The following is a 15,955-nucleotide window of genomic DNA, read 5'->3' as shown; positions in this document are numbered from 1 at the left end:
ACAGAAAGTTGTCAAAATATACCCAAAAGTGTTATTTCCCTATATAAACTATAGTAAACTTTACCCCCTCCCCAAGGGAGAACGGATAGGTCGGGGGTCCTGAAATTTACAATTTAAGTAAAGCCCCTGATGATCTTTCTTTCCACGCAGAGAAAATGAGTGTAGTACCTCTGAGTCTGAAGAAGAAGATTTTTGAAATATTGGTTAATTTTCCCTTTGGGGCCCCGCCCTGGCCCCAGGGGTTTAAGTAGGATTCTCAATTTTACAATTTTGAAGCCTCATCTACCAAGGATGATTCTGACCAAGTTTAAAAAAAAATACATCCACTGGTTCTTGAGAAGAAGTTGAAAATGTAAAAGTTTACGCACGACGCACGACGGACGACGGATGACGACGGACGAAAAGCGATTAGAAAAGGTCACCTGAGCAAAGCTTAAGTCTGCATAATAAGTTCAATGGCTCTTTGAGTAAACAACATGTGTGATTAGAACAGGCATTCTTATACTGATGAAGATTAACAACAAGTAAACATTACAAGCCATACAATAAACCTATAATTATACATGAATTATCTAGACTGCCGATTTAATATTATTGTGCAAAGATAATTAGCTTCTTAGCTTCTCTGCAATATAATATATGAACATTATTAGTTATACAGGTCTTTGACAGGGTACATGGTCTCATGTTCGCTGTCAGGACCTTATGTACCCTTCGCCTTCGGCTCAGGGTACAAGTACTGACAGCGAACATGAGACCATGTTTCCTGCCAAAGACCTGTATAATGAATTTGTCATACTGCAAAGCCATTTATAGGTTGGGACTTGTGTTTGCCAGAAAACAGATACTGTGTAGGGCAGTAGTATGGGAAAACAGAAAAAACTATTTTTGTATAATTCCAACAATTTAATAAATTTTTAAATTATAATAAGTCAACAATATGGTTTTGAAACAACATTAAATAACAACTCAGTTCCTTAACAAACCGTTTCGCCTTATTGTTGATTGTTGACATTAGCAGACAAACTTCAAATTATCTCCCTTACAACAGGCGCGCGTGTTCTTATGTACCCCGGCAAGGATACTAACATAGCTTCAGGTACCTTGGCAATTCGACCAATCACCGTGCGACATTTTTCTTTGCAGTTTGACAAATATAGATGTTGGTGAAAAAAAGGGGCAAATCTTTATCTTTTACTTCTTGTTTTTATCCGTTTTATTTCATCTAGGGAAGGACTCTGAGTTGAATGTTGGTGGAACATGGATTTTACAGCTCTTGAACATGTTTATTTCGGAAATGACAGAAAATTTCAGGAAACTGCCACTTGTTCACCAAACCCTGGATCTGTCACAAAATAGTAGGGCTACATTCGCTTATCCCCGATTGAGACGGTACATGTGACGAAGAAATTTTCCATGATAAACGAACGCACTTGGACCGTTCTATAAGCAGAGCTAAAAATGCACAGTTTCGGAGAATAAAAAAAAAGTGTATCAATAATAATATGCCCTTCTTTCACACGTCCACTGAACTACATAACGTATCTTGAAAACTACATGTGGCTTGACATTATTCTAAGAAGAAATAACGCAAACTAGCAATAATCAGCATTTTAGTTTCGGTCAGGTACGTCTGGACCCCTCAATCTACACGTTCCAAATTTTCCTCAGGCCAGCCTCGGTCCAGATCTGTACCTGTCGTTTTCTTTACAGGTTCAACAGGTTCAACCGTTTCAACCGGATACGCGACTGTACCCTAGGTATACTCTTACCATGTTTGCAAAGAATTCCTCACGTCCCGTGATGTTGGAAACACTCGTGATAAAATCCTGTATCTCTGTTTGCTCCTCAACGAGGATCTGTGGAAACCTCTTGAACAACCGGACAACATTCTCAGACAAGATTCTAGAAAACAAATACAAGTAGCTAACATTAGGAACCCTCGGTAATGACACCAAAGATGCTTGCTTGTTAACTCATAATAATTTCATTGCATTTTATCGCTTTACTGCTATACTCACAAAAATGGCTGTTCTACCAAATTTTGTTGAATATATACAACGACCCAAAAGAAACTACCCAAAAAGATTTAAATAAAACTTATTTATCCTACAACAATTATGAAACAAGTTTCATCAATTGATGTTAATCCCTCTTGTTGACCCAGGCCTTAGCGCGCATAGGGTCTTAATGTGGGAGGAAACCGGAGTACCCGGAGAAAAACCCATGGGCAGAATGATAAAATACAATTTTCTTACTTTGAATGTAAATAAAGAAACATGTATTAAAACATAATTTTGAATATCTATGTAGGTGTGCAACAGTATTGCTAGCTACAAACTCATTTACCATAGCAAGGTCTCTACCTTTTAATATCTGTTTTGAAGTCTGGCATGTCGTACAGGAGTGCCGACCGCTCCAGTAGAACAGGAAGTAAATGGGCTGCGAAGTCCGTTGTTCCCTCCTCTAGCACCACCTCAAACCAGACCCTAGTAACACAAGAAATATCAAAATTAACTAAATGAAAACATTTTTCTAATTCATTTTTCTAATTCATACTACCTTAGTACAATGTTTTGTTTACAAAGATATTACCTGCATTAAAAGTTAAGAGTTCAATATTTTTTAATGTTTATTTTTTTTTATCATAATGTAAGAAGACAGAACACATGAAATTCTTATTTAACTTCACAATGAGCTAATCAGGGTTAAAATCATAAATAAGAAATGAAGCTTTTGTTAAACAATTCGTTATTCTGAAATTATATTGTAATNTAAAAAAAAAAAAAAAAAAAAAAAAAAAAAAAAACTTTTTTTTTTTAAATTCCATATATGAAATTCTTATTCATTCAGTATACTTGACAATATTTCCATGATAAATTTGAGTGAACTTGGTACATGGTATATGCTATCATACTTTGAACAACTTAACTGAGCCATAATTTTAGAAGGACATGCATGATTACAATAGAGCTATACCTGAGGAGGACAGGCACGGTCTGTGAACACACGATGACACGAGGGTGTTGACTCATATCCTTCACAGCACTGTGGAAGCTTGCTAGTCTGCCAAACAGAAAAGACATCAATATCAAACCTATACCATACATGTATTCGGAAGAGATACAAGTCATCTGGCTTAATGAACTTCTCTCAAATGTGACAAAACCCAAATTTGAACAGAACCCGAATCGAACACTTTTTGTTCACATGACCCTATCACTAGAGACATTTCAATATCAGTAATTTTACTTTTTATGCGAAAAACTACTAGGAAATATACACATGTTATAAGAAACTTCTATAGTGTGGCCGAGGTCACTTTTTCCGAGTGCTACAGTACAGTTAGGAGTAGAACCTGGGGTGCCGCCTCAGACTAAAGATAATCAGTCTAATGCTTTGTCCAGCATTGATTGAGTTGTAATGAAATTTTGCTTAGCCAAGTCAGTAACAAGCGATTAAATAGTTCACCAATATGTACGATGAAAGGTCTACAGTAAAATCCAGTTATACTGCCACCATTAGTCCATCAACAGATATATTTTAGCATGATATTAGTACAATGTATTTGTAGAGAAGGAGAAATACCATGTATTTTCATCAATTGATGTTAATCCCTCTTGTTGACCCAGGCCTTAGCACGCATGGGGTCTTAATGTGGGAGGAAACTGGAGTACCCGGAGAAAAACCCATGGAAAGAATGATAAAATACAATTTACTGTTTATCCCATGTTCTATTATTAGAAACAGTGACCTTGAACTTAAGGAAATTATTAAACTCCTACAGCATATCTACATACCACAGTGTATCAACATGTTAAATTTTGATATTTTTGAACCCGAGATAATCTCCGGAAAGGACTAACAGACACCTTTATACTAATGGGGCACCAGCATCGATCGCTGGTGTGGGGCCGTAACAAGATAGAAACCTGACCTGTTGATGGTGTCCCCGTGACCACCTTCCACCCGCGTGAAGAAGTTAAACATGGGCCTGTAGAACAGGTGTTGGAATGCCTCCACAGTTGAGGTGGGATCCGTGTCGGACTGACCGAGCGGCTCTCCTTTCCCACCCAACCGTTCGGTCACCTCCAGGGCAATCGTCATACATGGCAGGTCCAGTAGGACATGCAGAATCTGCACAAAAATGTAATACATGTCATTATGGTATCATCTTGTGACATTAACGATGGATGCCACACTGAGTTAAATTAACCATTGCTATTCAGATATTCAAATAATTTGTAATATCAAATACTGTCTTGAAGTATGTTATTTTGTGAATGATGCTCTGCAACAAATGTTTTCATAAAGCTAATTTTCTTTAATAATAATATTAATTTATATACCGCTTTATCACAACCTAGTTCGTAGGTCGTCTCAAAGTGGTTCACAAACTATTATCCGTGGTTATAGTGCCTTTGCAACCGGCAAATATCGTTCTCCACTCCCTGGGGAGCATACAGCTGGTGCTGACATTACGGCACTCACAGCCAGCTTTCAACAATTCTAGCACTGCCCAACTACGTACTCATTTACAGCTGAGTAATCTGGAACAAGCGGAGTAAAGTATCTTGTTCAAGGATACAACACAGTGTCGTGACTCGACTCGAACCCACAAACCTTCGGTCACGAGCCCGCCGTCCTATCACTAGGCTACCGTGCCTCCTCTTTCAATACTAGAACTAATTTCTTTCAGTACTTGAACATCTAACTTAGCAAGTGAACGATTTTAGCTGGTCCCAATGACCACAAAATAATTCGGGTTGGATACAACACTAGTTGTTCATGCTATTAGACCACTGATGTACCTCAAGTGCTGTTGAGGGTGACATCAGAGCTGGTAAAAGTTCCTCAAACTCGCTCAAATAGGTCCGCGGGTTCCATGCTAGGATCTGTTATAAAATAAAATTTACATAACTTTTCTTCCTTCCAATGTCTTCAGTTCATGTAACTCCTTGTACCACAAACACCACATTTTTAATGTCACAATTTAGGCAATATCACATGATAAATAATTGATACAATTTTCATTACACTAATGACTTTAATCAGGTAGCAGTTGTCATTAGGACAGATAAGTAAATATGCCCTAAAATACCTCTACAATGCTTAATATGTATTTACAGTTTATCCGACGAAAGATGACAAAATGAGTTCGAGTGAGTAAATCTTCAAACACATCCTATGAGCTTCAGCGAAAATGGACAGTTCTTGTACTTACCTTGAAGATATTGGGGAAGTAAGTGGAGAGAATTTTGGTGTCGTGACATAGGGCCTCCAGATTCTGTCTCAGGAACATGACAATGTCAAACACCAAGGCATTGTCCATATAATACCTGGATAACACTACATGGAAGACTAGTTTGTAGGCTTCCTGGGGGTCATGTAGTACAGCCTTACCTGTATCAAAAACCACGCAGGTGATGAGTCACATAGTATGGCCTTACCTGTATGTGTCACACAACAACATATTGGTTGGTCAGTTTTGACTAAAGTTATCCTTATAGATACAGCATAAAGTTGTTTGGACCACCTGCTGACCATGCTTGGTATTTTATACATGGTCAAACCATTTTGTTAAACAAATGACTTCTATCAAATCAAATGGGTAAGATTTTAACACAGCAATCAGCATATGTAGTGCAAATCATTAAATTTCTGTTGGAAATAAATTTCTGTTGTTTATTTCCTGTTGGAAATAAATTTCTGTTATTCATTTCCTGTTGGAAATAAATTTCTGTTGTTTATTTCCTGTTGGAAATAAATTTCTGCGTTAACTTGTCAGGAGATTCATTTGCTAATCTAAATCTTTCGCAAGATGACGTATTCGTGAGGGTTAAATTTCATGAATGGCAAGCTTTATCCGGAAATCAAGTTGTTTAAAAATCATATCATGAAAGTGAATGTTATCGACAACCTAACTAGTTTCTACTATCAATGCTGAAATAGCATCCTCTTAATCCCAAAGTTGATTATTCGGAAATAAAACATACATTGTTTGTGAATTATAGAACCAACAGGCATAAATCGCAAATTATATACATACAAATAATCCTTTACAGTATGCAGTTCACACTCACTGTGGTTCATATAGAACTGTAGGATGGGTAGAAGCAGGCGAGACTTGCTTGAGTCCTGGGACAATCTGTTATACAGTCTTCGAATCTCCTGGAATACCTTTGATATCTGACCAGTGTCAATCTTACAAATGAGGTCAAGGACATTCACTGTCTCAAGGAGACACTGAAATGAAGAAAAAGGAAATTCAGTCTCAAGGAGATGCTGAAACATGGTCAAGGACATTCACATTCTCCAAGGTGAAAGTGAAATAAGGTAAAGGACATATACAGTCTCAAAAAGAAATCAAAAAGGTCTATGATATTCACAGTCAAATGGAGACTCTAAAATCATCAAGAACATACTCAGCCTCAAGAAGACACTGAATCAAGGTCAAGGACATTTACAGGCCTAAAGGGACACTGAAACAAGGTCAAGGACATATACATGCTCAAGAAAACACTGAAACAATGTCAAGGGCATTTACAGGCCTAAATGGACACTGAATCAAGGTCAAGGACATTTACAGGCCTAAAGGGACACTGAATCAAGGTCAAGGACATTTACAAGCCTAAAAGGACACTGAAAAAAGGTCAAGGACATTTACAGGCCTAAAGGGACACTGAAACAAGGTCAAGGACATTTACAGGCCTAAAAGGACACTGAAACAAGGTCAAGGACATTTACAGGCCTAAAGGGACACTGAAACAAGGTCAAGGACATTTACAGGCCTAAAGGGACACTGAAACAAGGTCAAGGACATTTACAGGCCTAAAGGGACACTGAAACAAGGTCGAGGACATTTACAGGCCTAAAGGGACACTGAAACAAGGTCGAGGACATTTACAGGCCTAAAGGGACACTGAAACAAGGTCAAGGACATTTACAGGCCTAAAGGGACACTGAAACAAGGTCAAGGACATTTACAGGCCTAAAGGGACACTGAAACAAGGTCGAGGACATTTACAGGCCTAAAGGGACACTGAAACAAGGTCGAGGACATTTACAGGCCTAAAGGGACACTGAAACAAGGTCAAGGACATTTACAGGCCTAAAGGGACACTGAAACAAGGTCAAGGACATTTACATGCTCAAGAAAACACTGAAACAAGGTCAAGGACATTTACCATGCTCAAGAAAACACTGAAACAAGGTCAAGGACATTTACATGCTCAAGAAAACACTGAAACAAGGTCAAGGACATTTACAGGCCCAAAGGGACACTGAAACAAGGTCAAGGACATTTACATGCTCAAGAAAACGCTGAAACAAGGTCAAGGGCATTTACAGGCTTGAGAAGACACGAAAACTAGGTCAAAGGCATTAACATGTTTAGGAAGACACTAAAACAAAGTAAAGATTGAAAGTCAGAAACATGCACTATCTCAAGGAGACACTACAATAAGATCAATGGCAAGGAGACACTGAAACAAAGTCAAGGATATAAATAGTCTCAAAATTAAAAAGTGATGGATACATGAGAGAGACTTCTTTGAATCAGCTGAACGTTGTTGACCTTTTTTTCATCTGGACATATCAGTCTATTTTTGACCAAATTAAGGTAATAAAGATCTGACTTACAGCATTCTGCAAATCTTGATCAGATGGTACCTTCGGTTCTGTAAGAGAAAACAAAATTTCTCAATCACTATTCTAGATTTTCAGTAATTAATTCAGTATTTCAAGTCAAGAGGTATTTTCTTTACGTAAATTCATCAACTTATTACTGTTTCAATTAAAATGTTACCCCTTAAAATAAATCTGATTTTGATAATTGACAAAAAGTTTAAAAGTTTTATGATTTAAAGGCGTGATCCAAATGGAGGGAAAATTACCTACTTCGGTCACATTGGTCAAGAATTCTGAAGCAGTAATCGATGGACTTGTTGACCAGGATATCGAAAACCCTGTGGACAGGCGATGAGGTCGAGCTGCTGTCTGATTGGTCGCCGTCTCTGGCCGAGGACGAAGCCTCCACGGAGAAACAGTGGTGTAGCCACTTATAAAGCATGGAGAAGCTGTAGATATTGAGGAACTGATCTTCTGTGTAGTACTGGCCTGTAATCAAGGATACCAAGGGGTTAGTATAAATTCCTGGGCTCATATTCAAGAGCGCAGTCTTATGTGCAAGCCTGTACTCAAATGAATTTCCTTCTGAATTACTTTTAACCATACAACATAGTCAATAAACAAAGTCTAGACACTCAAAACTGTTTTGGCTTCTTCAAGCCTCTCCAAACAAGTGGAAAAAATGTGAAATTTGAATAATTTATCACTGAAACAAGACATTTTTTTGTGCAAAAAGTTTATAAAATCTTTGTATCAATCTCTACCAAATACGGAAGGTTGATTATAGTGGAAAGAAGGTCAATTATTAAGGACCATAAGTCAATCAATCAATCAATCAACCGATACGAATTCAAAAATAATGTGGCTTCTTGTCAAAAGAAAATTGAAGATACAAGATCATATACACATTCTTACAGGTTTCATACATATGCATGTGTTGCTTTATAAAAAATGATGTTCATGTACTGAAGGAAAGAAGTACCTGCTTCATAACATAGGAAAACAAACATTTAAGCTGTTATACTCACCAATGTTGAGAACGGTGAAGAAGTTTCGGCTTGGTGTGCCATCCACCTCGGTAACCACACTGTTCTGGTCCTTTTTGAATATTTTGATGGTGTAGGGGTTGGGGGCCTGTTGTAGACTCGCGGACATCATCCACTCCGACATACTTCTACTACACTGTTTGATACTGCCTGCAATATACAGACACAAAGTCTATAATTACAGGATCAATTGGGTTTTTAATGTAAAAAAAATCAACAGGCTATACATTTGACAATTTTCTGTTGAAGAAAGGTAACATACAGATGTCTATCATAGGTAATATGTACCAGGTGCACTTGATTTTAGTTAAGGATATATGGTAACCGCCAGTGATTTTCTGTCTCCTTTCATAAACAGTTCCATGCCAAACAAATGGTGTGAAAAATCTTTTTGACTGGGAATGATTTGGAACTTTTGAATTGACTGTTGATACATTTGAAACGTAAATCCCTATTACAGCACTCTGGCATTTTTTAATAACCATAATAAACACTGTAATGCTATTAAACGTATTGGAAGGGAGATAACTCTAACATAAATCATACTTATAAAGTGAAAGGTATATATAACCTGAATTCTAATATGAATCATATGTATAGATAGAGACCGATTACAATCACTGTTAATTAAACCCTGAAGCCTAGTCACATTTAAATATATAAGGTTATATTCTGTGTAAACAGATTGAACACATTGATCCACATATTTCGTCAATGAGGAATGAGGTTACCTTCTGTAAGGAGAAGTCGGTGCTGGAGAGACACTGCCACGAGGAAGGAGAACGCCTGTCTCTGTACCATAGGCTCCACATTTTCACTTGTCATCCATCTACAGACAAAAGACAAACATTGTAGCCAATCATTTCTTACAAAAATATACTGCAGATCACTATAACATTGTGTGGATATTGTGAGTTTATGCCTGCTGGGGTTTTACAAAAAAAATAAAGTTTTTACAATGTAATTACATGAATGTATATACTATGTTAGGCTGAGTTTATTTCATGTATTTCATTTTTTGCTTGCAGTGTTATATTGTGGTAAAAGTAGAGCACATTGCTTGTGTAAAGGTCCAAATTTTTCAACAAGTGAACGTTTTCCTGTTGGTAATACAGAAGTATAGACTGTTCATTATAGATATATTCACTTATACAAACATGTCCACATGGGTAAATCTCTGAACTTTTGTATATAAATAGGGTAAGACAAGGAAATTAATAAAACTGCAAAGCTGTGAAAAGCCCTTAATCGCCAAGTATTGAGTTATCAGAATGATGCAATTTTATATTATAAAACATTTAAGATATAAAAACTCACCTTACAGCTTGAGGTATCAGTTTTTCAATGCATTTGTTTTTGTTTCCCTAAAAGTACAAAGAATAAAGTTTGCTCACATTAAATTTAAAATAAATAAAGACTTTCTTTGCATATCATATTTGACCTAATAAGCTTCTCATACCCACATCCGTGCCCCCCCCCCACCCCCCTTTTCTTTTTCTGGTCTTAGAGTCTGTCTTACAACAGACATTACCAGGTAACTGTAACAGCGTATTCTTGTCTGAAATAATTTAACATTAAATACCACATTTCACTTCAAACCAATTCTGTGCTTAGAGGCAGAAATTTAATTTTATCATCTGTGAACAATGAAATATACTGAATTTGTTAGAAGAAAAACAACGTTTGGGTGGACTTGCATTAATCTCATAGGAAAGGGAAACAATTCAAGATTTTTTTTAAATATCAAATTACCTGGTACTAAAAATTCCTTTTGAAGATATTCACAGAAAAGATGTCCTTAAACAGTTCTTGATATATGTCTATTGTGTACAATAATAGGTCACAATGGCACCAATTCCGACATCTCATATGACAGGAGGAAATGCACAAAAAATTAACAAGGGTTTTATTCAGTGTCAAGTACTAGCCATGTGATAGCTACAGGTTGTCATATCATCGTTTGCATATCCTACCCTGAATCAACCAGTTGCTTGACCCGTATCAGCCTACTGGCCTCCAACGCCTCGGGCTGGTACATGTATCAATATTTCGCAGCGATATTGGGTAGGATATGGAAATGGTAATATTTTATCATATATATTGGTACACGTTGTAAATATTCAAAATAATCAGCAATAAAACAAATCAAATATATTTCAGGCAGGAATTTTCTGAATATGTTGAACTAGAAGGAAATCAGCTATGACATGTGGCTACAGAAATGGCCTGTGAGGATGAATATGGGTCAAGTCCAGAATATGACTTGTGCAGATCTAGCAGTATCACATATTCAAAACAGCCCATAACACAGACAAGAAAATGATGAATTGAATCTTTCTATGACATGTGATACAGTTTTGATAAAATCACAGACACAAATACATTTAATGATGTGAAACGAAGTACACTGACCTGGATTCGGTAGAGTGTGAACGAGTTGGCCACAGACTTTGGGTCGACACGCTCATCTTCTGTGTAGAAGTCTGGCCCCAGTTCCTCTCGTTCCCGTGGTAACAACTCTGTCATCATTTGTTTACACAACAAACACTCTTTGGTCTTTTCTCTGTCCATAGAACTCACCATGTTTACCATGGTGGCAATGAACTTCTTTGGTAAGCTGTCAAAAAACAAAATCCGTATATTTTTTTTAAACTTTGATGTTTTTTTAAAGGACTATGTATGGTTTGGGCCTTTTTTGGCCCCCCAATCCATCAAAATTAAAAATCTGCAATAGAACTTTCAAACGAATGTTTCTTTAATTTTGAATACTTTCCCAGTACTATTATGTAAATATTTATTTGTGTTTTCAATTTTGGCTGCCATGGTAACCAGGTCATATTTGCATAAATGATTGAAATTTGATTTTTCAGTCAATTTTAACAGGTTTTCACCTAGTTTTTCTCTTATCTACCATAGAGCACACTCTTGAACAAACTTTATATTTCTCCTAAAGATGTATTACAGGTGCCTACACATTATCCTTTGATATTAAGTTTGTTCAAGCATGCACTCTATAGTTTCTAGGAGAAAAACTATGCAAAATATCACAATATTCACTGAATATTCAATTTTTTCTAATTTATACAAATTTGAACTTGTTACCATGGCAACAATAATTAGAAATATAAATAAATATTTTCATAATAATATTTGGGAAGTATTCGAATTTAGAGAAACATTAATTTCAAAGTTTATTTAAAGGTTTTGAATTTTGATGCATTTGGGGGCCAAAACAGGCCCAAACCATACATAGTCCTTTATTACATAGACAATGGCACGTGAGTAAGACATCAAACCAGTAAAATGTGTACCAGACAATCAAAAACAAAGTTTCTTTATTGACAAACATGTTCTACAGTAAAACCCTGTTATACAGTACGACACTGTTTTTCCAGCAAACTTTTGGCATTTTAAAAGGGTTAAAAGTGTAAAGGAGACCTGGATATTTGTTTTATCTTTGAACAAGATAGCAAAAGAAATGATAACAATTAATCACCCAATTATATTGAAGTTTTACTACCCAATTATATTGAAGTTTTACCACATAAGTATTCCGTCTTTGCGTATAGCAGAGTTATCTTCTCTTGGGAGCAGGTATTGATTGTTACGTCATTGGTTTGTGCGAGAAAATTACGTCGTTTTCTCAAAAATTGATGACGTTACTCTCACAAACAAGTGACAAAACAATCAATCCCTGCTCCCAAGAGAAGATAACTCTGCAATACGCAAAGACGGAATACCTGAGAGCAGATTATGTTTTTTTGTAATACTGTAGATGACCTACAATTCCCATTAAGCATTAAGCAACTACATTGTACATGTAATACAAATTGATGTATCACAGGAACCATTACTTAAAGGTATAAGACAAACAAATTGATTGATTGAAACATGAATTAATGTCCTCGCAAACAAATGTCAAAAATTAGTGTACTGAAGTATTACCGGTATCTGCAGTGTAAAACCTACAGTAATGATAGCGCCAGTGACAGTATTCCCTGTAATTTCCCCAATAACAACACTTGTTTCATTTATTGAAATCTGATACTAAAACAATTAATGAAATAAACCTTCTTTTTTTTAACAGATGCCATTTTTTAATGGTTGACTCTACTTGGGATCAAACCCTGGACCTCTAGCTTACCAGTCTGGTCGCTCTATAGATTGAGATTAAGAAAAATTCTCCCTAACCTCAATGCTACCACAATTGGTACAACTTTGACAATTTTTGAGTGATATTTAAAAATTCAGATCATGTATCTGGAATGTTTCTTGATTCTTGACACATGATTTGAACATGAATCTTTCATTTTCAGAAAAAGTTTTGATTCCAAGTAATTTGTTTTTAAAAACTATAACGCTTAACTCGCAGTGATGTTTCGTCTGTTTTTCTGCCATGATTAATACTCAAATTAATACACAATATCACAGGCTATGAAACTTGTTTTTATTTCTACTAGTTGATGTGCCTATTGCAACAAAATATATTGCTTTTATAAATACCATACTGAACTACAATTGTATATATACATTTTTATATTATCTGTTTATGAAGACCAGAAATCAACATTTAAACATGCTTATAATTAACCCCTTCAACATGTTCCTAAATTCCGTCAACGTACGTCTTTTTACTCGCTTTCTGATATGTTTACTTTGAAGTCATTGTGTACTCTTAAAAAGTTCCTGAAAACAAAGTCTCTTTTGTTATACTGTCAGAGGAAAACGCTCACATTTTTTTTTAAAGTACTGTACGAACCATTTTCTGACCATGTACCACTTGTGACGTTAGTCATGTCAGTAGGAATTGGCTAGTATTTTACCAGGGCGACATACTCTTTTTTAACTTACCATGGCTCTGTTTGTGATACATGCAGAATAAGGAATAGTTGTCTTAAAAGATTCAAGCTTTCTCCAGACTGCTCTGGTACATAGAGACTGTCAAGAATTCTAGAACAAATACTGTCAATTTCCTCTTGAGTTGCATTTCTGAAATTTAAAGTAATATTATTGAAAATAACAATTACCAGGTAGTTTAAATTTGAAACGAAGATCATATCCGATTTATCACACAATACAAATCATTTTGATTAATCACAACAGAAAATGACACCATACTTAAGTTAAACAAGAGGCCCAATGGGCCTGCATCGCTCACCTGGTATTAATCTCACACTTGTAATCTTAAAAAGTGGACTAAAATACATCTACAGGCAGAATATCAGTGTTTGATTCCTAAGAACCTATTTAAAGATTTAAACATAATTTTTTATGACGCCTGTGATGTTGAATGTCGAACATGGACATTAGGTTGAACAGAGTTTATAGTCTTCCAACACAGCATCCATCTGGCAAAATATCATTACACTGGACCTTTTGGTTATATAGAACAAATCATTTAAAGATTTAAACATATATTGACCACTGTGACCTTGAATATGGGTGAAGGTCATTCACTTGGTAGGCCTTCATCCCAGCATGTTAATGGCCAAATATCATCACCCTAGGCCACTCGGTTATTCAGAAAATGTTGTTTAAAGGTTTTTAACATATTTGACCCCTGTGACCTCGAAAGTGGGTCAAGGTCATTTATTTGAACAAACTTGGTAGCCCTTCATTCCAGCATGTTACTGGCCAACTATCATCAATCTAGGCCTCTTGGTTATTCAGAAGAAATTGTTTAAATGTTTTTAACATATTTGCCCCCTGTGACCTTGAATATAAGTCAAGGTCATTTATTTGAAAAAATCCTGGCGGCCCTTCACCCAGCATGTTACTGGTCAAATATTATCACCCTAGGCCTCTTGGTTTTTCAGAAGAAGTTGTTTAAATGTTTTTAACATATTTGACCCCTGTGACCTTGGATATAAGTCAAGGTCATTTATTTGAACAAACTTGGTAGCCCTTCATCCAAGCATGCTTCTGGCCAAATATCATCACCCTAGGCCTTTTGGTTACTGAGAAGAAGTTGTTTAAAGTAAAAAGTTGACGCCGGACGGACGCCGGACGCCGCACCATGCCATAAGCTCACTTGGCCCTTTGGGCCAGGTGAGCTAAAAATCAGCACTAAAATTGGCATATACATGATGAAGTGGACTATGTGGACTTCACATTTAAAAAAAAAAAAAATTTGGTTTGTGACTACATTTTTGGCCATTTACAATTCTGTGTCTACACAACAAAAGCTAGCTTTTCGTGTAGTCTATTTTTGTACTTGGCACACGTGTAAATATTGTGTTGATCCAGTTGAACGACCTATGCTAAAACGTGAGTATTTCTGTTACCGAGTAGGTTATATTTAATTTAAGACAGTGTTTAAGAAAAAAAATACTACTTGAGTGGGTCAAATTTTGGGTTAAAAATCATGGGTTTTTTTTCGTTTTTTGATGTGGTAACATGGTTTTCACAAGTCCCAAATCTGGGGACATCACTTTTTGAAAAAAAAATCAAAAATCAAAATGTAGTTTATAAATATATGTACAGTAGGTGTGTTGTGCAGGATCAATCCGCTATCCATGTTTATCCGAGACATGCCCTTTATTTTTAGACAGACAAGGCTTGTACTTGTGCATTATGATGCAAAATTTTGTCTCTTATGAGCATAAATGCCTGTACATTCTGACATCTTGTCTTACCTTACATATATGTTGTTTTCTAGAGTGATTTTATTGTGAATATCTGAACTAATCCTAAATCATTTTAACAAAAAATCAGCGTAATTGATCGGTTCTGTATTTTCTATCACAATAGTATATTCCAATGTTATGCTTTATACGTGTTTGGTATACAAGTAATGACAACAGTAAGCCATGTACAGATGTAAACAAATCAAAATTTGTTATATGATTGGACACACCCACTTTTATTGAATAACGTTTTATTCTATATTTGTATGATAAGCACGTCATAAACAACATACAGAAGAAAGATTTGTACATGTTTGTGTGTTTTGAAACACAGTTGTCATGTCTGATATGAGTGGTAAAATGCCATTCTTACTTTGCTTGTTGAAAAATAGTGTCGATCATCTGAATCATGGACATCGCCATTTTGTTGTCTATATAAACCGAAATGTTTCCTTTCCCAAATAAAACGAAACAAACTTATTTATTCTCGTTATTATAGGTTTATTTTGACATTAATTTAATTTTTTTATGTAAGAAGATTTACGAAAAATATTTTTTATGATTAACAAACTGAGGTTTTACGATATTACAATTAGTACAAATTAGTTCGTTTTGCTAATGTTTAAAGATTGTAATTACAACTCACCGGAAATG

At 35.9% G+C, this 15,955-nt stretch overlaps 1 protein-coding gene across 1 annotated transcript in view; it reads right to left on the bottom strand.

Moving 5' to 3' along the window:
• Window positions 1-15,747, bottom strand: part of LOC110442530 (AP-5 complex subunit zeta-1-like) — a 19,833-nt gene extending 4,086 nt beyond the window's left edge. Inside the window, exons 1-15 of the mRNA XM_021486175.1 lie at window positions 15,675-15,747; window positions 13,527-13,664; window positions 11,088-11,292; window positions 9,993-10,039; window positions 9,407-9,504; window positions 8,658-8,825; window positions 7,900-8,118; window positions 7,642-7,679; window positions 6,084-6,246; window positions 5,225-5,403; window positions 4,812-4,895; window positions 3,938-4,137; window positions 2,980-3,066; window positions 2,367-2,489; window positions 1,773-1,905 (exon numbers count right to left, since the gene is read on the bottom strand). Coding sequence (XP_021341850.1) covers window positions 1,773-1,905; window positions 2,367-2,489; window positions 2,980-3,066; window positions 3,938-4,137; window positions 4,812-4,895; window positions 5,225-5,403; window positions 6,084-6,246; window positions 7,642-7,679; window positions 7,900-8,118; window positions 8,658-8,825; window positions 9,407-9,504; window positions 9,993-10,039; window positions 11,088-11,292; window positions 13,527-13,664; window positions 15,675-15,724 — 1,932 coding nt within the window. The 5' untranslated portion in view covers window positions 15,725-15,747. The remainder of the gene's footprint in view (window positions 1-1,772; window positions 1,906-2,366; window positions 2,490-2,979; window positions 3,067-3,937; window positions 4,138-4,811; window positions 4,896-5,224; window positions 5,404-6,083; window positions 6,247-7,641; window positions 7,680-7,899; window positions 8,119-8,657; window positions 8,826-9,406; window positions 9,505-9,992; window positions 10,040-11,087; window positions 11,293-13,526; window positions 13,665-15,674) is intronic.
• Between the last annotated feature and the right edge of the window lie 208 nt (window positions 15,748-15,955).

This window comes from Mizuhopecten yessoensis, unplaced genomic scaffold (assembly GCF_002113885.1).
Source record: "Mizuhopecten yessoensis strain PY_sf001 unplaced genomic scaffold, ASM211388v2 scaffold716275, whole genome shotgun sequence".
In the NCBI taxonomy this organism is placed as follows: Eukaryota; Metazoa; Mollusca; class Bivalvia; order Pectinida; family Pectinidae; genus Mizuhopecten; species Mizuhopecten yessoensis.
The sequence above is the reverse complement of the archived record's forward strand: the minus strand, read 5'-3'. Positions and strand labels throughout refer to the sequence as shown.